The 27,395-nt window shown below is 38.4% G+C and overlaps 1 protein-coding gene across 13 annotated transcripts in view; it reads left to right on the top strand.

The window, feature by feature from the left end:
- Nucleotides 1-1,532: 1,532 nt before the first annotated feature.
- The window catches only part of EMSY (EMSY transcriptional repressor, BRCA2 interacting), a 109,618-nt gene continuing 83,755 nt past the window's right edge, over nucleotides 1,533-27,395 (top strand). For 6 of the 13 annotated variants that reach the window (XM_012506264.2, XM_030829199.1, XM_030829194.1 and 3 more), the window contains exons 1-8: nucleotides 1,533-1,738; nucleotides 3,464-3,572; nucleotides 9,762-9,861; nucleotides 11,256-11,330; nucleotides 12,694-12,735; nucleotides 16,126-16,301; nucleotides 17,877-18,029; nucleotides 21,580-21,839. In XM_012506264.2, the coding sequence (XP_012361718.1) occupies nucleotides 3,503-3,572; nucleotides 9,762-9,861; nucleotides 11,256-11,330; nucleotides 12,694-12,735; nucleotides 16,126-16,301; nucleotides 17,877-18,029; nucleotides 21,580-21,839 (876 nt within the window). In that variant the 5' untranslated portion in view covers nucleotides 1,533-1,738; nucleotides 3,464-3,502. The remainder of the gene's footprint in view (nucleotides 1,739-3,463; nucleotides 3,573-9,761; nucleotides 9,862-11,255; nucleotides 11,331-12,693; nucleotides 12,736-16,125; nucleotides 16,302-17,876; nucleotides 18,030-21,579; nucleotides 21,840-27,395) is intronic. The other 7 variants (XM_030829195.1, XM_030829198.1, XM_030829192.1 and 4 more) reach the window with 6 other exon arrangements.

Genomic DNA, 27,395 nt, shown 5'->3' with positions numbered 1-27,395 from the left:
TTTCAATTTCTACTCCATTGTAGAGGAGTAGACATTCATTGTCATTTTGACATTCATTGTAGAGGAAAGGACACTTGGAGGTCAGAAGACCTGGGATTACAAAGCCTAGCTCTCTTCCAATTCCTAGCTCCGTGAAATTTGGTGAGTCCTTGGAACATCTATGTTTTTCTCATTCATAGTATGAAAGACCTTAATTGTACCTGTCGCACTGAAATGTTGTGAGGCTCAAATCAAATACTATATGTTAAAGTACAAAAATCGTCTATGAAGATTTCACTTACTATCTTTCCAAGAGTTCTTAAGCAACTGGATGCATAGGAAGATAAGGGAGACAGCGGAGGGAGGGCCTGGTGATTAATATGTCCCACTTTACGATTTTCTGAAGGTGTAGGTTGGGTTTCAACAATAGTGATTTTCCTAGACCTCAGAGGGTATTTTTAGCTAATGGGCAAATAGTAGTAGGAAACTTAAATGCTGTTATTTACCTTCTCTTCCTAACCTACAGTTCCACTCAAGAACATGAAGAGTCTCATACGTTTGTATAGTGGTTCACAACTTACAACGTTTACGTGGTGCATCACAAGATCCCTATAGGGTAGTATTAACCCAATTTTTCAAGAAGGAAACTATGTCTGGAAATTGTAGAATGCATATCAAGAACTCTTTCTGACGAGCGTTTCTACCGGATCCGATGTTACCCAAAGTACAAAATTTAAAGAGGGAAATCAATCACAAGATTTCATTGAATCTTCAGTATCAGGCAACTGGCTTCTATTTTATGGCCGCAAATAACTATATATTGGGCCCCTTTTCTCACCTGTAAAATAGGAACGAAAAGACCTTCTCCACAAATAAGATGAAATAAGAACAAAGGCTGAGGGTGAACCTACCACGTCGTAGGGCCTCAAATAAATTCCTTCTCCTTCTTGCCCTTGACAGAGATAGCACGAGATATCACTACCATTCCCATTTCACACGTGGAGGAAACCCAACTCGAGAACGCTCGGATTTCCCTTTCTCTACTTGCAACTCCGTAACCAGCAAATCCGCTACGGACAACTGCGATGTCCACTATGTTAGTTCTCGAAGCGTGGATTCTCTCTCCTCAAGACGCCGTCTGGGGGGCTAGAGGCCGCTAATAATTGCCCTCACGATCGAAGAAACTCGATCCTAATCCTCGACGGCACTTCAGGAACAAAGCTGCTCTCCCATCGTCCCTAACCTCACTACCCTAAAGGTCGCAGCAAAGCCCCTGCTCCAGCCGCTAGCGCCATCTTGGTCGCGACGTGTGACGCCACACGTAGCAGAGAGCGCAGCCGATTGGCTGGGAGACGGCAGCCCAGGAGAGGCGCGCGAAGCCAGAGACAGGAGGGTATGCAGGAGAAACCAAGGGAACTACAATCCCGGCCTTCCTTGCGCGTACGACAGCAAACCTGGAGCGAAAGAGGTTGGAGTTTTGATTCGGACCACAACTCCCAGCACCCTCCGCGATGTCTGTCCTTTTCTTTCATAACGCGGAGGAAAAGAAGGACAAGATGAATGGAGGCCTTTTGGTGTTTGTTCTCGGAAAGGCGGGAAAGGGGAACTACACCTCCCGACTGGCCGCGCGCGGCTGCGCCTGCGCCCTGTTACCTGTCGCCATCTTGCCCCTTCAGAGGCACCGCAAACAAACCCAATTCCTGGTGTCCCCTAGTCTTGGCGGAGGAGCCTTTTAGATGAGCCCCGAAAGGCCGGGCAGGTGGGTGATTCTCAGGCAGGGTCCTGGGAAGAGCTGGCAGGCCAGCCAGGCTAGAGGAGCGCCGGGCCAAGCATTCGGAGCCCGGCTTGGGGCTCCCAGCCCCATCCTCCGTTGTTTCCTAACGGGATCGTGGGGCTCCCCGAGGTGGACTCAGGGGGACTCTGGCTGGCCTGGTGCTGGGACTCCGGGGGTCTAGCTCTGGGAGACTCCCGGTGAGTCCAGGTGGTCTGGCTGGATATCCGCTGGCTTACTCTCTCTCGGTTGTCCTCTCCGTTGGGGAGGGAGTGAGGCGCGGGTGCCGGCCGGGACCCCTGACAACAGCTACTGGCCCGGAGGGACTTGGGTCGTGGACTTGACATTGGGACCGGCGCCGAGAGGCCCGGGTGAGGAGCCTGGGCTGGCTGCTCTGGTTGTGGTGCTGCTAGGGAGTGCGTGTTTGGAGAGGGGGCGGGGCGGGCTTGTCTCCTTGACACTTGAGTGGGGAAGGAACCTACAAGATCCCGGTTCCCCGAGCGGGCTCCGGAAACTACTGCCCGGGTTTCCGATGCGTTGCGGCCCCGCTCTGGGGTCCCCTGGCTGGGACGCGCCGGGATGCCGTGACGTGGTGCTAGGTTCGAGCAGTCGCCGGCCGCCTCCAAGATCCTGTCGGGAGGCGGGGACTGGCTTGTGGAGGGAGCGGATTCCTTTGGCTCTGCCCCTTCTTCCTCTTCCCCACCCCTTTTCTTTATGTCATACTGCCGGCTGGGGCGCGCAGTCCAGTTCTTCTTGCCTTGGGTTGGTTCTGAGCTGAGAGGACTATGGGAAGTAGGGGGAGGGGGGCTCACCTCGGGACACAGAATTGGAGTTAGCAGCCCCAGCGCCTGGAACGGGATATAGCAGTTATTTCGGTTCGGTGTCTGACTTCTAGGCTAGACAGTGAGCTCATTCATTCATTCATTCATTCGTTTTGCTCAGGCGCGTCAACCATTCACTTACCCATTTAACAAATACTTACAGCGGCTCTACTCTGTGCTAAGCAAGTGTTGCGCGTGCCCCCAGCGCCGTGTCTTTTTGTCTTTTACACTAGGAAATTCCCAGTTCTAAGTAAGTTCCTGGCAGCTCAACTGTTGGTAAATGGTTGTTTAATAACTACAGGATCAAAATTCATATTCCATTAAGACTTGAGAGAGTATATATATATATATATCGTTCCAATTTTAGTATATGTGTTGCCGAAGCGAGCATGAGGAGAGTTATTTATTAAGTTTCTTTGACTTGCTAGGAGCTTTACAAATTTTATCTCATGTAATTCATAAATGAGAAAGCTGACAGGAGTCAACTTGCCCAAGGTTGGTAGTACCACCTGTTTATTACATGAAATGCCAGCCACTATGAAAGAACTTTACATATAGTGTTCTTTAATACGCGTAACAAACTGAGTGGTATTACCTCTGTTTTATAGATGTGTAAAGCTTAGGCTCAACCAGTAAGTTGAAAAGTTGGGACTAGAAACCTAGAGGTGTCCGGCTCTAAAGTCTGTGTTCGTTCCACTGTGATAGTTCAAATGACTTAATTCTTGATTTGTCAAAAGTTGGAAAGTGTGGTGGTGAGAAAGGATTGTAAAATAGTAATATCTTTTTGGTTTACTTCTTAGCCTGTGGCTGGATCTCCAGGTGAGTGGCCCCTTGAATGTACTTTGGTACTTTGATAATTTGACCTTTTTTTTTTTTTTTTTTGTTCTCGTAGGGAGGACAAGCTCTTTGGGGCTACCAAACAGAAGCAGCAATGCCTGTTGTGTGGCCAACCCTTTTGGATCTCAGCAGGGATGAATGCAAAAGGATTCTTCGAAAATTGGGTATGACGTTCATTGTTTTTTTACCTCTCTATGATACCTTTTTTCCCTTTCTGCCTAGGTCATAGCTGTTTGCATGGATGTCATATCTCACGCTACATCAGAAATTCTTTGGAGATACAGTTCCCATCTTACTCGTTGTTTCCCTCAGTGCCTGACATAGTGCTTTGTAAATAGTAGGTGTGTGAATTGTAATAATACTAGTAGCTAAGATTTATTGAGGGCTACTTGGCTATTCTGAGTCTTTTTTATATAACATCTAATTTAAATATTTTAAGAATTAGCTTTGTCCTTTGAAAGCCTAAAAGGTAGGTGTTTTTTGTTTGTTTGTTTTGTCTCCATTTTACAGATGAAGCTTAAAAGCCAAGATAATGGTGATAGACATGGAGTCAGTATTTGAACCAGGGAGTATGCTTTCAGTCTCAGTTTAACATACTCTTAACCTTCATGATTGTATGTGTCAATTACATACTATTTCTGAATTCTAAGTTGATGTAAGCTATGCTCACTTTTTCAAATTATATTTTACTATCAATAATAAAACACATTTTATGCTTGTAATTTATTATTTAGTGCTTCTTTTCCCTTACAGCAGCCTTTCTCAACCAGCATTGAGGGAAAGAATTAAACCCTAATGCTAAGGTATCCTTTGTATGTAAATTCGCCCTGTGCATCTAGAATGCTATTAGTTACTACTTTCCTTGGGAAAATTGAGAAGAGTTATTACTCAAATCATTTTGTGTTCTGTGGTTCAAATGAGGATCTTTGGTTGAGAAATGCTGCCTTAGACTATGAGGACCTTGTCTTATTTACCACTGTAGTCTCTGGCTAGCACAATAAATGAAATAATTGAAAAAATAATTTGAAAAAGAAGATTAAATGTTTTGGCAGTGGATATGCATTATTTAAATATCTGTGATTTTAAAGGAAAAGTATAGGTCTTGAATTTAGACAGACCTGGGGTCTTGGTATTATTACGAATGACCCATGTAACCAAGGACAAGTTATTTATTCTTCCTAAATTTGTTGATAGTTTTGTTAAAAAAAAAAAAAAAAAGGAGAACACTATCTGCCTCATTAGTTTGTTACGTGTGTTAACAGTATACATAAAGGGCCCATCATAGTAAATCTTTGTTGGGAATTTTTCTTTGTAAATCAGATAGAATCATAGCTGCTCTGGCCCTGCCTGTCCTTTTTATTCCACCCAAGGCCACTATGAGGATTTCAAATCACTTTTTAGCAGCATCTTTTAAAGCAAGTCTAAGAGAGTTGTTTTTGAAGAGGGTGTGGGGGATGTCAATCTTTTTTTTTTTTTAACCTTATATCCAAACTTTTAGTGCTAATCTGAAGATAGTTTTCTACACACTTACATACAATTAATATAACTTGTTAGTTGCCGATTATAAAGTTGGACTCATATTTATTTAATAGCTGAAATTGCAGAACATATCACAAAGACAGTAGATTGGGGTTTCTGGGCTTGGGGGCCTTTGAATTGAGAGATTATGTTTAAATATAAAAATGGTAACCTCTAAGTCTAAATTTATTCCTAATTTTAGTCAGAGCTGTGTGGGTAATGTTGCTGCAGAGTGCCTCTATATGAAAGAAAACAGTCATCTTGTATGGTAATATCATCTTCATTGACCCCTCACTTTGGGAGGTGAGCTTTGATAGTGATTTGCCAAAGACTTCCTCCTCACCCGTTGGCTTATTATCATAACAATGAAACCTTTGAATTGTCTTCAAATGCTAACTCTAGGTCCAAAGTTTAGAAAAGGTACATACAGTTTTTAAAAATTAGCTGTATCCTTTAAAAAATAGTTATAAATCATTTTAATATAAGATGTTAAATACTTAGATTTTACATACATATAAAGAAATTGGGATAGAGAATTTCTTTTTTTTTTTTTTTTTTTTTTTTGAGACGGAGTCTCCCTCTTTCACCCAGGCTGGAGTGCAGTGGCGCGATCTCGGCTCACTGCAGGCTCCGCCCCCCGGGGTTCACGCCATTCTCCTGCCTCAGCCTCCCGCGTAGCTGGGACTACAGGCGCCCGCCACCTCGCCCGGCTAATTTTTTGTATTTTTAGTAGAGACGGGGTTTCACCGTGTTAGCCAGGATGGTCTCGATCTCCTGACCTCGTGATCCGCCCGCCTCGACCTCCCAAAGTGCTGGGATTACAGGCGTGACCCACCACGCCCGGCCGAGAATTTCTTTATATATACTGAATGTGTCAGTGCTAGATAAATGCTTCCTTCTCTCTGTCTTGCCTCTCCCGTTCCCTATTTTTGTGATCATTCCTGAGCTGTAGCTCCAACACGGGGCTTTATGGACTATAGTGTATTTGAATGGCTGATTTAATGGACCAAATTGAGGGCTTTATATAAACGGTTTGGCAAACTTTTCGTTTTTGGAATGTTCATATGTGTTTGTTATTTTATTCTACTTTTATGTTAACACTGCGATAGAATTGCATGAAAAATAATACCAGAAATTCAACTAAATTTGAGATATGTGAAGATCTAAGGATACCCATCAAAATGGACATCAACAAATGTGAAGCAGGTTGGGAAGCTAATAGGGTTCTTTACAATGAGTGAATTTCTTGTGAAGAGGAGAAAGTGATGTGGATCCTCTAGCTGTGGTAACTGTGTTCAGAGGCCCAGTTTTGTGTGTGAGGTTGCCATCTCTTGATTTTGTACATGACTTCTTAGACTTGAAATGTCAGAAATATTTGTCGTATTTCTTTAGTTAATTTTATTTTACCTGAAGTAATGTCTTGATCATCATAAATTCCACAGGTCACAAGTGTGAACTTCTTTTTCATTTTTCTCAAACTATTCCCTCACTTTGACCTCTTCATTTCTTTTTATGGCATTGCCATTTTCCTGAACATTTTGCAGGCTGCAAAATCTGACTGCCTTCTGTCATTACTTCCCACAATCAATCAATTACTGAGTCGTATCAAATAAAAACATTTTAGACTGGAAATAGAGGCTTTTCTCAGTCTGGCCACAAACTACTTTTCCATTTTTACCGTTCTCTATTCTCTTACATGTGTGAACTAAAATCTATAAAATAGTTATTTGGATATATTTCTTAGGTGCCTTGTTGGATTTTAATCATCTTGAGGATAGGGATTTTATTTTGTTCCTAGAAATATTCTCCATGATATCTTGTAGCAGTAGTGTTCAATTAGTAGTTTGGTTTGAGTTAGGGACTATCCAAGTACAGACATATTTTTACTGCCCTTAGTGTAAAACTCTCAAACATAGTTACTGACTGTTACTGGAAGTTACTGGAATAATATGAAACATTATCTGTTCTTTTACTCTATTTCTTTTGTTTACTACATTTGCTTTTTTTTTTTTTTTCCCTGCCTGCCTGGTGCACAATTCTCTTTCTGATTAAAGCTTCTGACTCTACACTAGATGATGTATTTCTCCTCTGTACTTAACTCCCTGAGGGCAGGATTAGCGCACCATTTGGTATATATAATGGGACTCAATACTGATCTGTTGAATAAAATATTTCATAAATGGGGGAGGGCATAAACATTTAGGGTATACTGCCTTCTTGGTTATCCCTAGTGCTTTTTCTGGACTCTATTCTGGGTCTGATAAAAGCTGAAATATGTTTCCTGAAACTAAGTATTTCCTTCACTACTCTGAGCAGCAGAGCTTTGTGCTTCAAGAGTGACCACCCCATTGAAATGTCTACATAGTATCCAACACAGGTTGAACATGCAGGATGTTAAACTTAGGGTCATTTGGTTGGACCAGACATTCCTTTTTTTTTTTTTTCTGAGACAGGGTCTTACTCTGTCACCTAGGCTGAAATACAGTGGCGTGAACATGGCTCACCACATCCTCAACCTCCCAGGCTCAAGTGATCCTCCTACCTCAGCCTCTTGAGTAGCTGGGACCACAGGTGTGCACTACCACCCCCAGCTAATTTTTAAATTTTTTGTAGGGATGGGGTCTTGCCATGTTGCCCAGGCTGGTCTTGAACTCCTGAACTCAAGCAATCCTGCCTCGGCCTCCCAAAGAGCTGGGATTACAGATGTGAGCCATGGTGCCTGGCCAGGTTTTTTTTTTTTTTTTTTTTTAAGACAGGATCTCGCTCAGTTGCCCAGGCTGGAGTGCAGTGGCATGATCACAGCTCACTGCATCCTTGACTTCCTGGGCTCAAGTGATCCTCCCACGTCAGCCTCCGGAGAGGCTGGGACTACAGGTGTGTACCGCCACACCCAGCTAATTTTTTGTATTTTTTTTGTACAGCCAAAGTTTTGCCATGTTGCCCAGACTGGTCTTGAACTCTTGGACTCAAGCAATCTGCCCACCTTGGCCTCCCAAAGTGCTGGGATTACAGGTGTGAGCCACCGTTCCTGGACCTGGCCAGACATTTCTATTTAATGTAAAAATATTTAAGGTAGGCAGCCCAGCCCAGTCTTCTACATAAAGCTTATTTTTGACAGAACAGTGAATAATATCAACTGAATGAGACTATTAGTTTATTATTGGTGTAGTACTTAGTCTGTGGGCACTTGTTGATTATTTGGCTCACAGTTTTTGAGTTTCTCTTGTGTGTCAGGTATTGGCAAATAGCAAATACTCATAATAACTTGACTATGAAAACAACTCTAGTTTCGACATTTATTTCCCACCATTCTTGGTTTGCTCAGATATATCTGTTTCATAGTCAATGGTTTAAAACAACAACTGTTTTATTATTTCTTGCCTTTCTGTGGGTTGTTGGCCTTGTCTGAGTCCTTTCAGGTATTCAGTGGTAGCTTATATGGGGACTAGGCTCAGCTAAGGTAGCTGGACTCTCTCTTCATGTGGCTTTTCATTCTGGGCTTCACAGCTTGGTGATCTCAAAGTTCGTTCCTAAAGAGCAAGGCCCTGTGTGCAAGTACTTAGCAAGCTTCTGTTTGCATCATGTTTGCTGTTGTTCCCTTGGCCAAAGCAAGTCATATGCCAAGACTAGAGTCAATGTGGGAGGGTACTACACAAGGGTAGTATACAAGGGCGACACTGAGAGGCATGTATAGTTCATTGGAGGCCACTGGGGACTTTTGGTTTTATATTTTAATCAGTCCTGGAGACTGACAGTTTTCTTTCTTTCTTTTTTTTTTTTTTTTTTTTTTTTTTGAGACGGACTCTCTCTGTAGCCCAGGCTGGAGTGCAGTGGTGCCACCTTGGTTCACTGCAACCTGTGCCTGCCGGGTTCAAGTGATTCTTCTGTCTCAGCTTCCCAAGTAGCCAGGATGACAGGCGCCCACCACCATGCCCAGCTAAGTTTGTATTTTTAGTAGAGACGGGGTTTCTCCATGTTGGTCAGTCTGGTCTCGAACTCCTGACCTCAGGTGATCTGCCCGCCTTGGCTTCCCAAAATGCTGGGATTACAGGCATGAGCCACTGTGCCCGGCCCGACAGTTTTATTTCTTAATGGTTATTTCTGTGGAGAGAGTGAAATGAAGATGTCTAGTATTAGGATTCAGTATATTATGTCCTAGTTGCTGCAAGAGCATTTCATGTTTATGTTTCCCAATTAGTCATTTTGATGATAGTTTTTATAGATGCCAGAGGATCTTACTTCTGGAGGGTACCTACAAAGTCCCTTCTAGGTAAGGAAACAGGTTTAGAGATGAGAAAAGACTCGCTGAATGTCACACAACTAATAAGTGGCAGTGCTGGAGCCAGAATATTTTGTTTCAATATTTTTTCCATTCCATACTATTTACAGTACTTTCAATTACACAGGAGGGAGGTAGAATATAGTTTGAATTCTTAGGCAAGCCTAAGGAATTATTTTAAGAGTTGATTGATGAACATACCTTTTAGTAATGCTGAAAACTTCTCAGCCTTGTTACATCACTTGGTGCCTATTCCCAGTTGTTGGTATCATTTGTGTTATATGTTTTTTAGTGACAATGTGTGAAACAAAATATCTACTGTTAGACTTTTCTACCGAAACATTTTATATACATGAGTTCTGTGAGGCAATGAAAAACAAAATATAAAATTATAAAAGTCACATTTTAATGTTATTAGATAAAATTTTTGAAAGGAATTTAAAACAATATTTGTATTTAATTATTTTTAGTTTTTTTGCCCTGAAGTTTCACTATACATAGCCATAGTATTAAAATATTAAAGGCCTATCTTGATAAAATAATTTTCTTCTTCTAGAATTGGAGGCATATGCTGGAGTTATCAGTGCACTTCGAGCACAGGGGGATCTCACCAAGGAAAAGAAAGATCTTCTTGGAGAACTATCAAAAGTTCTTAGGTAAATTATTGTAAATGTTTGTGAGACCCTAGAAATTTCATTTTGAGGGATTTTATTACTTATCACTCTCAAATTAAGTAACTGTCAAATTAAGTTGAAGAACAGAGGTGTTCAAATTGTTGGTGCTAAGAGACTCCATCCCAGTTGTGTGCTCTGTTACAGAAAATTGTATAACTTACCACTTATTGTGTAATCCAGAATGAATATAATCCAGAATGAAGAGCGTGCAAACTCTTCAGAAAGACTTGAAGGCAGTTTATCTTACTTTTGGCCCACCTGGGTAAGGGAGGTTCTTTTGACATAGGTGAAGGAAAGAAGAGCAGTAATTGGATATGATGATCTAGAGTGGCATTTGTTGGAGGGAAGAGGTGATGTGAGGAAGATGCCTTAATTTATATAAATGGGTAGTGATTATGTGGTCATAGCCTTAAACATAGTCTTTTTTAAGTGAAAATATGGAAGAGGCTCTTCCTGTTACTTAACATTAATATAGGGATGTTATTAAGCCAAATTCTCAATCTTACTGTCTTCATAGTTAACAATTTGTATTTGTTTGTTGTTTATATTTCTCATAAATTCTGTTTTGTAGCCTCTTAATTCTGTTTTGGTCCATATTAGAGATTTAGCTTAAAATTCTGTTTTGGTCCATATTAGAGATTTAGCTTAAATGGTATGGAATACAATTTGAAGAGTGGTATTCATTTTATTGAATATTTATGAATGGGTATAACCTTTTAAAAAGTTGTTTACTATTATTAACTTTACATGTGTTTAATCAGGATTAATATAAGCACATTTTTACCATTGGTAACATAATGTAGTGTAGAAGATATGCAGCTAAAGTATTGAATAATAAAGGAATATTACCCTGGTGTTAAGTTGTATAGCATATAGCCACAGGAAACAGATTATCTTGCCACTCCATTTGTTTATTATATTCATTGAACATTAAATTATAGACTCCTAAGCTTTAGAAAAGACCTTAGAAAACTTTCTTGTAAGTGACAAAATCCTCTTCTCAGCAGTCACAATTAGGAAGCCATTCAGCATCTGTTTGCATGTTTAGATAGCAGGAAGCTCTGCTGATCTTACCCATGGTCTGACATTTCTGAGATTTGGAAGTAATACCTTGATATCAGGCTGAATTTGTCTTCCTATGATTTCTAATTTGCAACTAAATATTTCTTAAGTTACACAGAATTAGTATGAATCCTTTTCTAATCCTTTTCTAATATATATCTTTTGAAGATATATATTAGACTCCTGTCTATATCTTTTCACAAAGCAATCTTGTCCCCCTTCTCCCCCCAAAAATGTTGACTTAAACATTAATGAAAGTATAGAAAAGAGCTGCCTGCTTGGCAGAGTTCTATAATGGCTATTTTTCTTCATAGCATCTCAACAGAACGCCACCGTGCTGAAGTTCGGAGAGCAGTAAACGATGAACGGTTAACAACAATTGCACATAAGTAAGCCATTAGTCATACCATCCCTGATTTTTTTATGACATAGTATAACATAGTTTTGAAACAGTCTTTCTATTGTGTAGCAGATTCCTGAGTCTTTTAAGTAACAATATCTCTATACTCAGGGATCCTGATCATAGCAGTAAAAGTGATATTAACTGTTTATTCAGTTGGTTATATTTTTTTGCATTTGGTTAGGCAAGCTTTAAGTACTCAGGTCAAATCCTGTTACAATGTAATCTCTGTCTAACTAAAAATCACCACAATTTAGCAGATGACTCACTTACTTGAGGCCAAGTTCAGTAACAAAGTATTGTGTCCCCTAAAATTGAAAGCCCTTTAGAGGTTCTTGGTTATGGTATTTGATATGTTATTACCTTATAAATAGGCGTTGTAACTTTTTTGATATCTGACTCATTATTTCATGTATTTTGAGATTCAGAAAAAAATGTAAAATTTGTGTTCTGTCTTTAAGAAATATGAATATAACATCTCTTAATTTATTTTAAAAAAGCCAAAAAAATAAAACGATTAAAGATTCTTACCGAATTGTTTTCTGATCATTATAACTATTTAAGAGGAGGGGTGGAGGGTGGTAGAGGATTGAGGGCAGGGATTAAGCCTTAATTGAGTATGTATGGAGACAGTGCCTCCTAAAGAATACAAAGGAACAGAAATTAGCCTTTAAATGTTTATACAAGATGATAAAACATTTCATAAAATATGTTATAGTATAATTCATTTGTTTTTTATTTTTATGTTTTAATGTTAAATAAAACTAAAGGGAAAAATTCAGTGCATTTCCATAGTGTGGTAACTTAAACATTGTATTTAAGTCAATTGGCAATATTTGAATTGACCCCAAAGAGCTTCATCTTGTGCTTCACTGTCCCTCATTTTAGTTAACATAAAATGGGGTGCTACCTTTTCAACAGCATAGTTTGAAGGTTGAGCTGTTTATTCTGGAATTTTGAGATTCTTCGGTGGTAGGTATGCACTGTAGAAATTTGAGAATTTTCCATTAGAGACATTTAGTAATCTAGTTGCTAGGCTAACATGGTTGAAACACTCAAATATTAATCAATGTGTTCTTTCTTTAATTTGCTCTAAGCTTTTGAATTGGGGTGTTCTAGAAGTAATGGTAACTGAGCTTAGATTCTAATTTGAGAACTGGTAATAGGAAATTTATGTGCTAGAGAATAAAGTAGTAAACCTTAGCTTGCATTTAGAGGCACTTAGAAACAAATTAGTATTGTAGAAGCATTGGAACGGTATTGTGGGGCAACTAGTTGTAAGTTGATGCATCAGTTTCATACTTTAAGGATAACATTTATTTAGTCTCCTTTTCCTTTTTTCCCCTTTAAAGAATGAATTTATCCTTATATTTGGGTGAAAGACCAAGTTACAGGTATGCAAATAGGTTATTATTATTTCAGGCTTTTTCTTGTATTTATTTCCAAATTGAAGCTCTCAATTATTCAGGGGCACATTATTCCATTTATGAATTAACCATGCCCCTTGCTTTCCTTCTCTTTCCCTCCTCCCCCTCCTAATACTGCCCACCCTTTAGCCATTTTGCTGCTTGGGAGTACCTCTAGTCAGAGGGTGGGAAGGGAGAGGAGGTGAAAATTTTAATTAGTCATTTTACTACTTGTTAGTTGTCCTGGAAAAGGTTTGGTGGAAGAATTTACAAGTGTTTGCCAAAATATTTTTGGATAATATATGAGTTTCTTTATCTATTTAACCTCTCCCTTTCCCTCCTCTCTCCATTAGCATGGATAATTGAGAGTTGGCTTTTATCTGCCTGTGTTTCCTCTTTTTTCTCTCCTTTCTGATTTCTTTAATACATAAATTTCATTTTTTTGAAAAGAATTTACTTCAGTGTATAATTTTGAGCTTCTTAGGTTTTTCTATATTCTTGTTTTAATATATTATTGTTTTAGTTGGATCAGATGTTTTATTTACTTGTTGAGCTCAAAGGGTCAGTGAGTGGGGATTGGTGAGGAAGGAATAGGTCTCTCATTCTTTCCATCTCCTCTGCCCTCTTCCCCTCAGAAGTAGCAACAGAGCCTAGTTCCAAAGATTATCTATAGCTTCATACTCCAAGCCTAGAAAAACAACTAAAGGAATGCGCCTGAACTGACTGCATTCCCTTTCTCCTCCCCTCCCCTCCCCTCCCCCCACTCAAAATAGGAGTTTAGGCCTGAAGGAATGTGGTTGAAAGGTGATGAGAAAGCTGAGAAGATTGAGCACAAAGGAGGGGGAAACAAAACGAGTGGGATATCTGTGATCTAAGAAAAGCCTTTCTTGTGGCTTGAAACATAACACATGTTTATTGTTTGGCACCAGGCCACTTATTAAGTAGTTTGATACTCTTAATTCAGTTTTTAATTATATCAGAATGTTACAGTATTAACACCTTGGATGTCAAGGAGCTTCGGATTTTTTAATTGGACCACTCTTGCCCATGTTGTCTCTAGATTCAGGAGAAAGTGTCTATCTGGAATTTCTGCTCCCCTAATCCTTTCCCCATCACTCAGACATTCACAGGATAATGCATCAGTTTCTGTGTGAGGATGAGGATTTCTTACTGGTGCCTTATACACCAAAGGATATGTGGGCCAAGGTAGTTTCATTAGTATAATCTTAGATTTCTCAGAAAAGGGACTAGAGCAAGGTTTCCCCTATCATACTTAGTGTAAATAGAGAGACATTCTTATACTCACACTAAAGTATCTCAGTGAAGCCCTCCAGGAAGATGTTTAGTCTGTAAAATCTAGTTTAGATAACTTGTGTAACTAATGCATATTTACACTTACATCTTCATTACTAAGCAAATAGGAATTTCTGATCTAATTCTAACATGATACTTAATTTTTCACTCAAATTTGAGCATGTTTGCATGAGTAGAAATTTGGAAGATTTATAGATCTTTCTAAAAGTTGCAGTTGTGTCTTTTGCACTGCAAGTTTTGTCTTTTCAGTAGCATATGTTCATGTTCTTCAAATTATTAATCTTCCATAATTTCTGCCACTGCTTAAACAATGCACCAGGTAAGTGTAGATGTCACTTAATTTGTGTGGTAAACTCTCACCAAGCAAGCTTATTAGTGATATAATAAACTGATAGCAAAATAAAAGTAAGCCAAGAATATGCTGAATAGCTTTTAGAATTTTTTCCTCTAACAATTAGTTTTTCTATCTCTTTCTTGTTTGTACCATTCTTTGTTTCAAAAGTAGCATCAACTTGGGGATTATATAATAACAAATTTGTGAGTGTTACTGAAGTTTTAGGAATTCCCCTTTCCTTGGTCTTAGGTAGGACTGTGTTAAACCATAAAGGAATTTACACATTTTCCATAGTAATCCAACTGGATTCATTGGCTCGTAGAAATTCCTTTCTGAGCTGAACCTAAATCCTTAAATTGTAAAAGTGATTTATTCCATTCAATGAAAGTTGGTAGTAATTCAGCAGCAGTATCTAATTGGTATACATCAAAGGCAAAACCCATTTGAAAAATTTTATACTTTCTACTTATCTGTCAAATAATTTCAGTAGTATGATTACGCTGGTCGAAGGAGACATTTATTAGTTGTGTGACCTTAGGCAAGTTATTCGATGTCTCTGACTCAGTTTCCTCATCTGTAAAATGGAGGTAATAATACTACCAAATTTATAGGATTGAAGAGTTAATACATGTAATATGGTTAGAACAATCCTTTACATAAGTGCTTAATGATAACTATCATCATTACTATCATTATTATCATTATCATTTTTCCACTGCCCACTAACAAGGGCTTTTATACTCTTATCTAAATCTGAGAATGGGTGGACATACAGAGTCTTAAACTGTAAGTTAGTTTGAAGAACCTGTGGTTTCAAATGCAGAAATATTTCTGATTTAGTGAAGAGATTGATTATTTCTGAGTGAATTTAAACTTCAGCACTAATCATTAGTCAGGGTCTTTCATGGAGCCAAGTTAAGAGAAGTGATACAACTACCTTTTGATATTCCAACCTCTGGTTGGATTCTTGGAATAAAATTTGCTCAAGGAATTTAGGGTAGAGAAACTGAGAGTGGTGTTTGCTTAGAGAGAGAGTTCAATTGTCTCAATTCCTTCTTAGAGTGAAGGGTGGTATAAATAAATACAAGTAATGGTGCGTTTCTTCTAGTGTCGTTAGATCTAGTCTGTTTTTAACAGGAAGGATAATAACAATATATTGTCAGTGACACATACGGTTATATATACAGCACTCTTCTGTTCTTTTCTACTTAGGCTCCCTCGTTTACTGCCTCAGTTTCTCTTGTTTGAAAGCCTTAGAACCTCTGGCCATGCAGGCAGTTGGATAATTTTCAAAAGGTTCAGTGAATTCCATCCTTAATTAGGAAAATCTGACTTTTAAAATTATAAGTGCTTTTTACTTTCTTGTGTTAATTATAAAATTAAGTTCTAAAAATTGGTTGAAATAACTAGTTTTCATTAGTGATAGCAGATTTAAGTTAATGAAACCAAGGCCGATATTTATTTAGAAGGCATAGTAAGATTTCTTGTAGTTTCAGTTATGTTCGTGATAAGATTCAGATTATAGAATAAACTGTGTAAGAACCTAAGTGTGTGACATTCCTTGAATTATAATTATTCATAATTTTGATCTTGCTTGCTTAAAATAAAGCCTCTCCTATTCACTCAGGGCACTTTTTATAATTTAAAAAGTTATATATGTTTGAGCATATATGTTTGATTTGTTTTTAGTGATTGAAAACCCTTGTAGCAGCACTTTCTTTTTTGTTTAGTATGTCTGGACCTAATAGCTCTTCAGAATGGTCCATTGAAGGTCGTCGATTGGTACCACTGATGCCCCGGCTCGTTCCCCAAACCGCCTTTACTGTAACAGCTAATGCTGTTGCTAATGCAGCTATCCAGCATAATGCATCTCTTCCAGTGCCTGCAGAAACAGGAAGCAAGGAAGGTGAGTAGAAAAATATGCCTGTATTAGAGATTACTTGTCTTAGAATCTTCAAGAAAATTTCAAGAAAAGTTGTCTTATTTTTCATCTACTTTTATTCTAGCGTTTAAAGGTTATGAAACATAGTAGGAAACTCTAATTCTGAAATTAGACTGCCAGGTTTTTAGTCTTAGACAAAATTTAGGTCTCCCTTTTGTCGAAGGTGTGAATTACGTTAATCATCAAAATTGCAAAAACCTTGGAATGGATTTTTGATATCAGTGTGTCTTGTTAAAAATGAATAGAAGGCCTTAATGGATGACATTAGAAAATAAATAAGGTAACAGAAGTCATTTAGCTACTAAAAAATGATTCTGAACTGATAGCTTTAGAAAATAAAGCTGTTTCCATTTTCTGGAATCAGTGATATATGCCACTTCTTTGTTCTGGTTAATGAATGTGCTGAGTCCATTCCCTGGCAGAAGGGTTTTCTTATCATTATTTATCTAGTAATTGACACATGCTTTAAAAATCCTCCAATTCTCTAGAGGCCACCAAGAGTAATATTAAATTTGGGAGAGCATATTTGGATTGACTCAAGTAATTTAGTTTGTTGTTGCATGACAATGACCCTAAAAACAGTGCATTTGTCAGGTTACTCTGGGGAATTGTCTTTGCTTACCTAGCAATGGCCATGGAACAGAGTAAGACACCCTTTTTATGCATGACAGGCTCTGTTTTAGGGTGAGAAAAGGTATAATTGGAGGAAGACAGTGTATAAACTTGGCCTCCATCGAGTTCTTCCATCTACTGGCTCTCAGGTAGAGTGGAAAGAATATAGAGTTTCCACTAGTCAAATCCATGTTTGAATCTTAATTTGTCATTTCCTAGCTGTATGACCTCCAGCAAGTTTGAGCTTCTGTGAGCCTTGGGTTCCTCATCTTTAAAATGAGAATGCGATATTGTGAGAATTAGTGAAGATGTATGGAAAGGATTTAGTGTGCGGTACTCAATAAATGGTGCCTATAACCTATTCTTACTGTTGTTTAGCTGTATCCCTTCGTTGAATGATAGGTTGAAATATGATGTTGTCATTATTTTAGTTGAGTTGTGCTGCTTGGATGGCAATGACTAATGAGTTGATTTATAGAAAAGAACGTTACCTTGATTGTTCCCTAGTGGCCACGTTGGAAATTGCTAAGGTTAGGGGAAAATTATCCACCCATATCATTGGTGCTGCTATTAGTATTAAAAGGGAATACAAGTAAGTGCCTGTTGTCCGACTCCTGCCATGAGTGAAAATTATTTTCATTTTTTCTCAGTATAATTTTAAACTTTATTTCTTTGTAACTGTGTTTTTCTCCGTCGGCAATGTCACCTGTAGACAAGCTGTTAAATACTTGGGAAAAATCTATTTAAGTGATAATTTTCAGGAAAGGTTATTAATGCCTTTTAATCTGTGGACCTAATACCTAGTACTGGCCTCTGACTTCTGATCACATGAAAATGTTAAAATTGGCCTGCAATAAAAATAATTTTTTTGTATGCCTGGACAGTTTTGGTGAAAGTTAACAGCAAACTTTTTTATCGTTCCTTCAGTAGTGGTTTGCTATTCCTACACAAGTACCACGTCAACCCCAACCTCTACCCCTGTTCCAAGTGGCAGCATAGCAACGGTTAAGTCTCCAAGACCTGCCAGTCCTGCCTCCAATGTAGTTGTCTTGCCAAGTGGAAGTACTGTTTATGTCAAAAGTAAGTGATACTCTCAGTGTTATCAGGGCCGTCTTGGCTAAATGCTGCAGTCTAGGCTCTGATTAGACCTGCCTTCCTGGATTAAATCATTGGTCCACTAGCTGTTAGTAGGTTAGTTTTTGAAGATTTTAAAGGATTCCTTTCTTTACATGTGACTAGGTATATATTGCTTTTTTAGTCAGTTCTGGGGTTTGAGAAGTGACTTCATTTTCGTTCTCTGTGGGTAATCTGCCTTTGAACTGTGCTATCCTTAAGAATTCACTTTTTTGATTGTCATGAAATGGAAATGTTGTGAATAGAAACTGAAGGAATGTGCTTATGTAATTTATTCAATATTTCTCCTATAATCGTTGTAGTATTTTCTTAGATTATTTTATATAATGTATTATCCAGCTGTTATATTCAGTGAAATATTCTAGAGAGCCTATCTTTATTTCTAATTGACTGTAATTTTTGAAGTTTCTTTTGTTTGTAGTTTTTAATTCCTTGATTCTACCTTATGAAACAGTTTGGTGTCCTGTTCATTTTTTGTTCATTTTTTTGTTTTTAATTTCTGTTAAGACAATGTTGCTTTATATATGTATTTTTTAATTTATAAAGAAAAGGGGCCAGGCACGGTGGCTCATGCCTGTAATCCTAGCACTTTGGGAGGCCGAGGCGGCGAATCATCTGAGGTTAGGAGTTTAAGATCAGCCTGGCCAACCCGGCGAAACCCCATCTCTACTAAAAATACAACAACAACAACAAATTAGCTGGGCGTGGTGACACATGCCTGTAGTCCCAGCTACTCGGGAGGCTGAGACAGGAAAATTGCTTGAACCCGGGAGGCAGAGGTTGCAGTGAGCCAAGATTGCGCCACTGCACTCCACCCTGGGCGACAGAGCAAGACTTTGTCTCAAAAAAAAGAAAAAAAAAAGAAAAGTGGTTGATTTGGCTCACGATTCTGCTGGTTGGAAAGTCCAAGTTTGGGTGAGGATCTTATGCTGCTTCAACTCATGGCAGAAAGTGGAAAGAGAGCAGGTGTATGCAGAGAGATCCCATGGTGAGAGAGGAAGTGAGAGACAGAAACTGAGGAAGCCAGAATCTTTTTAAATTTTATTTTTTGCTTTGTTTTTCCTATCAACTGGAGGTGATTAATATTTGATTTTCATTTTTCTCAATATAGTTATAAACTTGATTTCTTTGTAACTTAGAGGTAAAGTTTGCTGTTTTAGACAGGAACAATTCTAGGTCTTTGTCGGCCCTGTTTAAGAGTTAAAAAATTGAAGGTGTAGGGGTTATATTTTATTACTAATTTCATGAATCATGCTATATAATTGTTTATGTCTGCTCTGCAGAGATTTTCTATGTTAAGTTGCTATGTTTCATGTTTCTCACTTGATTTTTAAAAAGTCTACAAAAACAGTTGAGGCTTTAGTTCATAAAGAAAAAATGCAGAATCTAGGACTATTAATTAAATTTATGTCTGATTTCTGTGGATTTAGCCAAGGTGGTCTTTTAAAATAACTGTAAAGACCTACTTTTTGATCATTTTTAAAACACTAGGCTGGAGCCGGGCTCAGTGGCTCACGCCTGTAATCCCAGCACTTTGGGAGGCTGAGGTGGGTGGATCAGTTAAGGTCAGGTGTTTGAGACCAACCTGGCCAACATGGTGAAACTCTGTCTCTACTAAAAATACAAAAACTAGTCAGGTGTGGTGGTGGGCGCCTGTAATCCCAGCTATTTGGGAGGCTGAGACAGGAGAATCACTTGAACCTGGGAGGCAGAGGTTGCAGTGAGCTGAGATTGTGCCTGGGCAACAGAGTGAGCCTCCATCTTAAAAGAAAAGAAAAGGAAAGAAAGGAAGGAAGGAAGGAAGGAAGGAAGGAAGGAAGGAAGGAAGGAGGGAGGGAGGGAGGGAGGAAGGAAGGAAGGAAAGGAAGGAAGGAAGGAAAGGAAGGAAGGAAGGAAGGAAGGAAGGAAGGAAGGAAGGAAGGAAAGAAAAGAAAAGAAAAGAAAAGAAAACACTAGGCCAGGCATGGTGGCTGATGCCTGTAGTCCCAGCACTTTGGGAGGCCGAGGCGAGCGGATCACCTGAGGTCAGGAGTTTGAGACCAGCCTTGCAAACATGGTGAAACCTCGTCTCTACTAAAAATACAAAAAAATTAGCCAGGTGTGGTGGCGGGTGCGTGTAATCCCAGCTACTTAGGATGCTGAGGCAGGAGAATGACTTGAATCTGGGAGACAGAGGTTGTGGTGAGTCAAGATCGCTCCACTGCACTCCAGCCTAGGCAACAGTGTGAGGCTCCATCTCATAAATAAATAAATAAATAAATAAGTAAGTAAAATACTGAAAGTGCATCTCAAACATGAAGAAACTATTTCACATAATATGTAGTTTTAAGTAACAGGAAGATTATTGCTTTATGCTCAGAAGTCATACCAACAACATTAGTTTGGGATATAATTGTTTATTTACCTAACTTTGTATGTGCAAGGCACTATACTGGGGAAACAAACCAATAAGACTTAGTCATTACCCTCTGGGAGCCCTTTACTAATGGGAGATATGTAGACAATCACATTGCCATCTGGTAAGTGGTACAGCTTAGGAGAGAGGTGGATTAGCTTTGCTTAGAGGAATAAGGGAAAGCTTCACTAAGGAGATGGCTTGTAGGATGATGATTGCAGAATGATGAAGAGGTCATTGATGGTAGGTGGTGTTCCCCAAGGAGCAATGTATATGGATACTCAGAGATGGATAGAATGTGGTTAAGGTGGCTTTGGGGAATGGTGAGCAGTTCAGAATCCCAAGATTATAGGGGTACATGGGGTTGGATGTAACAGGTATTGTGTTCATGGAAAGATATGGAGTCTTGAATGATATGGTAATGATTTTGTGCCTCATCTTGTAGGGAGATAAAAACTACTAAAGGATTTTAGGCAGTGCATACGCATGATTAGATGTGAAATTTTGCAACCGGTAGTAGGATTGAGGGTAGATAGAAGTGGACAGACTGGAAGCATGGACATCTTTTAGGTGATTGTTGCTAAGATACTGGCAGGAGATAAGAAGGCCTGACATGGCCATAGGTTTAAAGAAAGGAGGGAAGGCCAGGCACGGTGGCTCACACCTGTAATCCCAGCACTTTGGGAGGCCAAGGCGGGAGGATCACCTGAGGCCAGGAGTTCAAGACCAGCCTGGGCCAACATGGTGAAACCCTGTCTCTGCTGAAAATATAAAAATTAGCTGACTGTGGTGGCAGGCATATGTAATCCCAGCTACTTGGGAGGCTGAGGCAGGAGAATCACTTGAACCTGGGAGGCAGAGGTTGCAGTGAGCTAAGATCACACCACTACACTCCAGCCTGGGTGACAGAGTGAGACTTTGTCTTAAAAGAAAGGAGGGAAGGCATTGAGAGACCACTTCTCTGAGGGAGGATTGATAGAACTTATTGGCTAATGGTGTAAGACAGAGAGAGGACAAGGATGATATAAAGGTTTTAAAAATAAAGTGTAAAATGCAAGATTTGTTTGGTATACATATAGCAGTATTGTCATTGCCCTTCAGGTGTAAGCTGTTCAGATGAAGATGAAAAACCCAGAAAACGAAGGCGAACAAACTCTTCCAGCTCCTCTCCTGTTGTTCTAAAGGAAGTTCCAAAGGCCGTTGTTCCAGTCTCAAAGACGATCACTGTGCCTGTGAGTGGTAGTCCCAAGATGAGCAACATCATGCAGAGCATTGCCAACTCCTTACCACCCCACATGTCTCCTGTGAAAATAACCTTCACTAAACCGTCAACACAGACAACAAACACAACAACACAGAAGGTATGTGGTGGAGGGAGTCTCTGCCTGCCAATTGTTTCTTTCAGACAGTATGATTCAGATTTAATAAACATGCACTGAGTGCTTACTATGTGCTTGGCATTATGCTGGGGATGTTCACATCTTTTACTTTGTTTAATTCTCCAGATAAGGCTTTGGGATAGGTATTATTATTTCACTTTTGCAGATGAGGCTTTGCGATGTTAAATGACTTGCCTAATATGACACAGTTAGCCGAATCTCTTCTAAGAATTGTGCTCTATTTTATAGTTGTAATCCTATTTGGAAAAAATTTAAAATAGAAAAAAAATTTTAACCTATATTGTATGACCTTCCCTGTAGCAACTCAGATTTTAATTTGCCAAAGTAGTAAAGTTGTCAGGTGTTTCATAGAAGAAAGGAAGGATATAATTAAGTGAGTAACTTCTATTATCTTTTTTTTGAATTCTTTGTATGCTGTTATTAATTCATTCCTAAACTCTAAATATGTTGAAGTCATTAGTATTTTGTCAGTTTCATGTTTTTGGACCCCTCTGTCTTCCCACACTGATCTGGATGGACCATAATGGCTCTCTAGGCTTGTTGCACACCTATATTTCTGGGATCTCTCTTTAACCATCATTCTGATCTTCTTTGTTAGTTTCTTTGCTCATTTTGCTAGGGCATATCCTCTAGTAGCTACCTGGTGTATGGGTGGATGGAAAGTAAATTTTTGGGGACCTTGCATGGTAGACTGCAAATTTCTTTATTCTACCTTCCCACTTTTTTTATGGTTTAACTAGGGAAAGTATTCTAGGTTGGAAGTCATTTTCCCTGTGAATTTTTGAAGGTGTTGTTGTTCTGTTGGCTTCCGGCTTCCATTATTGATTTTGGGAAGTCTAGTACCATTCTAATTTCAGATACTGTTTTTCTCTTTACAAACTTTCTGTAACTTTCAGAATTCTGAAATTTCAAGGTAATGTTCCTTGGTGTGGGTCTTTATTTCATCCATTAGGTTGTATACTCAGTGGGCCCTTTTATTCTGAATATTTATGTCCTTCAATTCTGATACATTTCTTGAGTTATTTATTTGATTTGTCTCTGTTTTCTCTTTTTGGATCACCTGTTATTTGCCTATTGAACTGCCTGGATTGATCTATTTATCTTTCTTATTTCCATTTTCCATTTGTTTGCATTGTTTTCCTACTCTAATATAATGGAAAAAGCCTGTATTTTGGAATTGGGCTTCTTGGATTCAGATCCCAGCTTTTGCCACTTACTAGCTGCGTGACTGTGGGAAAACTAAGCTCTCTACCCGAGTTTTCTCACCTATAAAACAGAGAAAACAATGTATTTATTTTATAGGATTTTTGGGTGTAAATACATGAAATAATATATGAAAAATTGTTACAGCCTTGCACGTAGTAAATGTTCAGTATTTTTATTTTCTTTATCATTTAATTTTATTTTTCATTACGTTTATAGAGTTTTTCATTTTTGCTCTCATACTTTAAATTTCTAGTAACTCTTTTTCTCTCAAAGTTCCTTTAAAAAAAAAAAGCATCCTACTCTTTCATAGAAGCATTGTATTCTCTTACCTAATGAGATTCATGACAATTTTTTAAATGTTTTCTTCTTTCATTTTCTCTCTGTAAGTTCCTTTTATCTATTTGTTTTGATCTCTTTTATTTAGTTTTCTTAAGTGTCTGGCTGTCTGCTTACGAATGAAAATAGGCACTAAAAAGGTGACAGAAAACTGTGTGTATGGGTGGGACGTGCTGACTGGTGACTTTCATCGTAAATTGACCTAGCTGGACTATTTTGTTCAGGAGCATCCATTACCCCTTTACCTCCACCATTTGTCACTGTCTTTAGGGCTTTTGTTTGGACTGGTAGGATTGTTCAGAAATATCCCAGTCTCCTGCCTTGAGTAATATAACCCTGGGTGGCAGTGTTTTGTTTGGGGGTTAAATAGAGGGAAAGGGCTGGGTGGGCTCACCATTCATGATATATATACTTCACTTATCTCCTCTGTTTTTAGCATAGTACCTGGCCCCCTAGATGTGCCTGATGTCATTAGATTTCTTTGTCAATCTCCCTCATGACAGTAAATTCTTAGCCTTCCCTTAGGATGGGGGAGAATAACTAGGGATCGAAATGGTTCTGAAACAGATTTTCAACTAATTTTCCTCTCTTTAGTTGCGTGTTTATCCCCACTTCAGAAGTATCTGGTGTTCTCAATTCCTGAGTCTTTCTGGGGCTCACAAATGCAGGTTGCCTTATTTTTTGTTACTGTTTACTGCCTTAGGTTTTTACTTTCTTAGATATGCTTAATCCATTCTTATTTGTCTGTTTTTCAGTTTCCAAACTTTATAGCTGTTGTCTCCTTTTTGTTTTGACCTTACAGGTTTATGTGCCTTTTCCCTTTAAAAAAAAAATCCCTTCATGATGTTTTAGAGGGATTTTGGGGAAGGAGTGGAGGTAAATTCTGTGTTCAGTGTATGGTCTTTCAACCTTTGAATCTTCACTCCTGTGATAACTTCCCCTTAAAGAACCTCCTCGAGTTTCCTGCAAAAATGTCATTATATAATATATTAAAAATTATCATTATTACTAACTAGAAGTGATAATGAGCTGATCTGTGGGATGTAATTCTATTTTCAGTCTGAAGATGAGAGATTATGGTATGGTATTAGAATCAAACAAAAACTTCGAGAGTCAAGAGTCCTGGGTTAGAACCCTAGCTCTTCTAGTATGACCTAAATAAATTAGTCTTTCTAAATCTGTTCACTCATTTATGAGATGAGAATGATGTCATCTTAGGACATTATTGCAAGGATTAAGTGAGATTGGATATTTAAAGAGCAACATAAGGTATGTATTCAACAATTGTTAGTTCCTTCCCTTGCAGGCATTTTATGGAATGTAGAGTTTTGTTTATTTACACTGTTGATTAATGAGCTGTTCCAAATAAATGAATTCATCAGTTCACTGAAGCATATCCCTTCATATATAGAAATTAACTATTTTTGATGACTTCTTAAGTTTTATACTGAGGATAATTTTTACATTTTTATTTGATGACCCCAAGATAATCTTTCTCAATGTCACTTTTTATATGCTATTATAGTTATTGCTTTCTAAGCTGGCCCTATATTAGGTGGCATCAGTCTGCTGTGCCCTGAATTTTTAAGTCTACTTACTGTAATGCTTTTACTGCCTTTGTTGCTGGATCTTATTTTCTCAGTAATTTTTCTTTCTTACCCGTTTCTTGTCTAGTCTTCTAATTTAGTATTTGAGAAGTAGTAAAGCAAAGCTGTAGCTAAAAGAGTACCTACCTTCCATCCATATCCTTCTATTCCTGTACTCTGTTTTATTGTTATTCATTATACTTATAACTAGTTGATATTATATTACAAAGTTGTTTATCTTCTATTTCTCCCAGGGACTATAAGCTGCTAAGGGTAGAGACTTGTCTTATTCTTCAATGTATTCCCTAGTATTTAGAATAGTACCTGGCATGTAGTAAGTGCTAATTAATATTTGTTGAATGAGTAAATTAATTAATGAACGAATAAATGTATCTGGTTCCAATACTGGCTTAGCTACCTCCCTTGAGCCTGTTTCTTTATAAAATAAAGATGATCATAGGCCGGGTGTGGTGGCTCACACCTGTAATCCCAGCACTTTGGGAGGCTGAGGCAGGTGGATCACCTGAGGGTAGGGGTTCTGAGACCAGCCTGATTAACATGCAGAAACTCTGTCCCTACTAAAAATACAAAATTAGCTGGGCGTGGTGGCACATGCTACTCGGGAGGCTGAGGCAGGAGAATCGCTTGAACCTGGGAGACAGAGGTTGCAGTGAGCCGAGATTGTGCCATTGCACTCCAGTGTGGGCAACAGGAGCTAAACTCCGTCTCAAAAAAAAAAAAACTTAACATAATACATACAGTGAGTGCTCAGTAAATGTCACCTAACACTATTAACTTTTCAGTCTTCTTTGGTAGACTTAGCTAAAAATACGTGTAGTAGATGAAGACTCAGTGAAGTTTGTGAACTTTTTTTAAGTTCATTGACTTTATCATATATTTATTTTTATTTTTTCTTCTGAATTTTCAATTGAGAATGGCTAGTTGAGGTTTTCAGGCTTGTGATGTTTAAAAGAGGGCATATTTATCTCCCAAGTTATATATGAGCCATACCATGAGAGTTCAGGTTCAGAACCTTAGATTTGGCTTACTATGGTTAAAAAAAACAAATGTTTAAAATAAATTAAATTAAAAATAAGACTCATTCATTCCACAAATATTTATTGAGCACCTACTATGTTCCAGATGTAAAACTGTGCTCTTTTACTTCTTGTGTACTCAATGCCATTACTTTTATTATTTTGTGGACAAGCTGATACGGGTAGGACTAAAAAATGTTCTTGGAGTTTTATGTTTTTCTTTTGCTTGGGTAATTGGATTTTTCTGAAATCTATCCAAGGCTGTTGCCATTATTGCATTCAGTTTGGATTTGTCACAAATCCTGTATAAGGCAACTTAGGAATTATTGTAGGTGAAGTGATTTTTATATTAAGTATAATTATTTATGAATTTGTGGACTTTATTCAAATTCAAATAGGTAATATATTTTCAGGGTAGACACATTTCCACCTGTGTTAATGTGGTGCCTTCATTTTAAATATAACATTGATGCAGCACTTATATATCAGAGCAGCAGAATTTAGCTTTATGCCTTCATGTGCTTGATTGATATTTTTCATTTTGTCCTTAGGGTGCAAGTCCCAGCACTCTTAAGGAGTTTTTGTGAGTGCTAGAAGGTCAGTAATTTGAATTATGGCCTGAATAAACACTGTTTGGTTCACTTGGTTTTAAACTCCTATACTTCCCCCTGTTGTAATGAGTAACTTTAAAGTACAAGTAGGTTTCCTCCAAGGTGGATCTCTAATGAAGGATAACTTCTTTTCAGATCAGAAATCATCTTGCAGGCTGAAATCTCAAAATAGATTTTATCATTTGTATCTGTAACCTAAAATATGCTCTTAAAGACTCTAGATTCATTTTGCTGAGGTTTTGTCTTAATGTTAAAGCCTACATGTATACTCTAATTCTGAAATTGCAAATATTTGGTACAAGTGTGAAAGCTTCCCTTGCCCTTGCCCATGACAGACATTGCTAATTAACTGTGGCATACTTTCCTGCTAAGGCTTGGTGAATTCTTATCTGGGCCTCAGAGTCCTTATAAGCATTGTGCTCCAGGAAGCTACTACAATTAGTTCAGAACTGGCAAAAGTGAACCCTAATTGCCATTACTAGTCTAATGGTTTGGCTGTGGCAGCAGCTGTGAATTCTTTGGATTCTCAGAAGTATCAGAATTTGGGAAAAAAGATAAGAAAAGTTTTAAGTGAAACAAAGTATATTGAAATACATTTTCAGATTGATTTGATGTATAATGCCTTTACTGATACCCTTTTCACATTTATTAAGTAGTAGTAATAAGCTGCTAATAAGTACCATTTGTTGACTGCCAAATATTGACAACCTGCTATGTGCCTAGCACTATGTCAGATGCTTA

Source organism: Nomascus leucogenys, chromosome 15 (assembly GCF_006542625.1).
Source record: "Nomascus leucogenys isolate Asia chromosome 15, Asia_NLE_v1, whole genome shotgun sequence".
NCBI lineage: Eukaryota > Metazoa > Chordata > Mammalia > Primates > Hylobatidae > Nomascus > Nomascus leucogenys.
The sequence above is the reverse complement of the archived record's forward strand: the minus strand, read 5'-3'. Positions and strand labels throughout refer to the sequence as shown.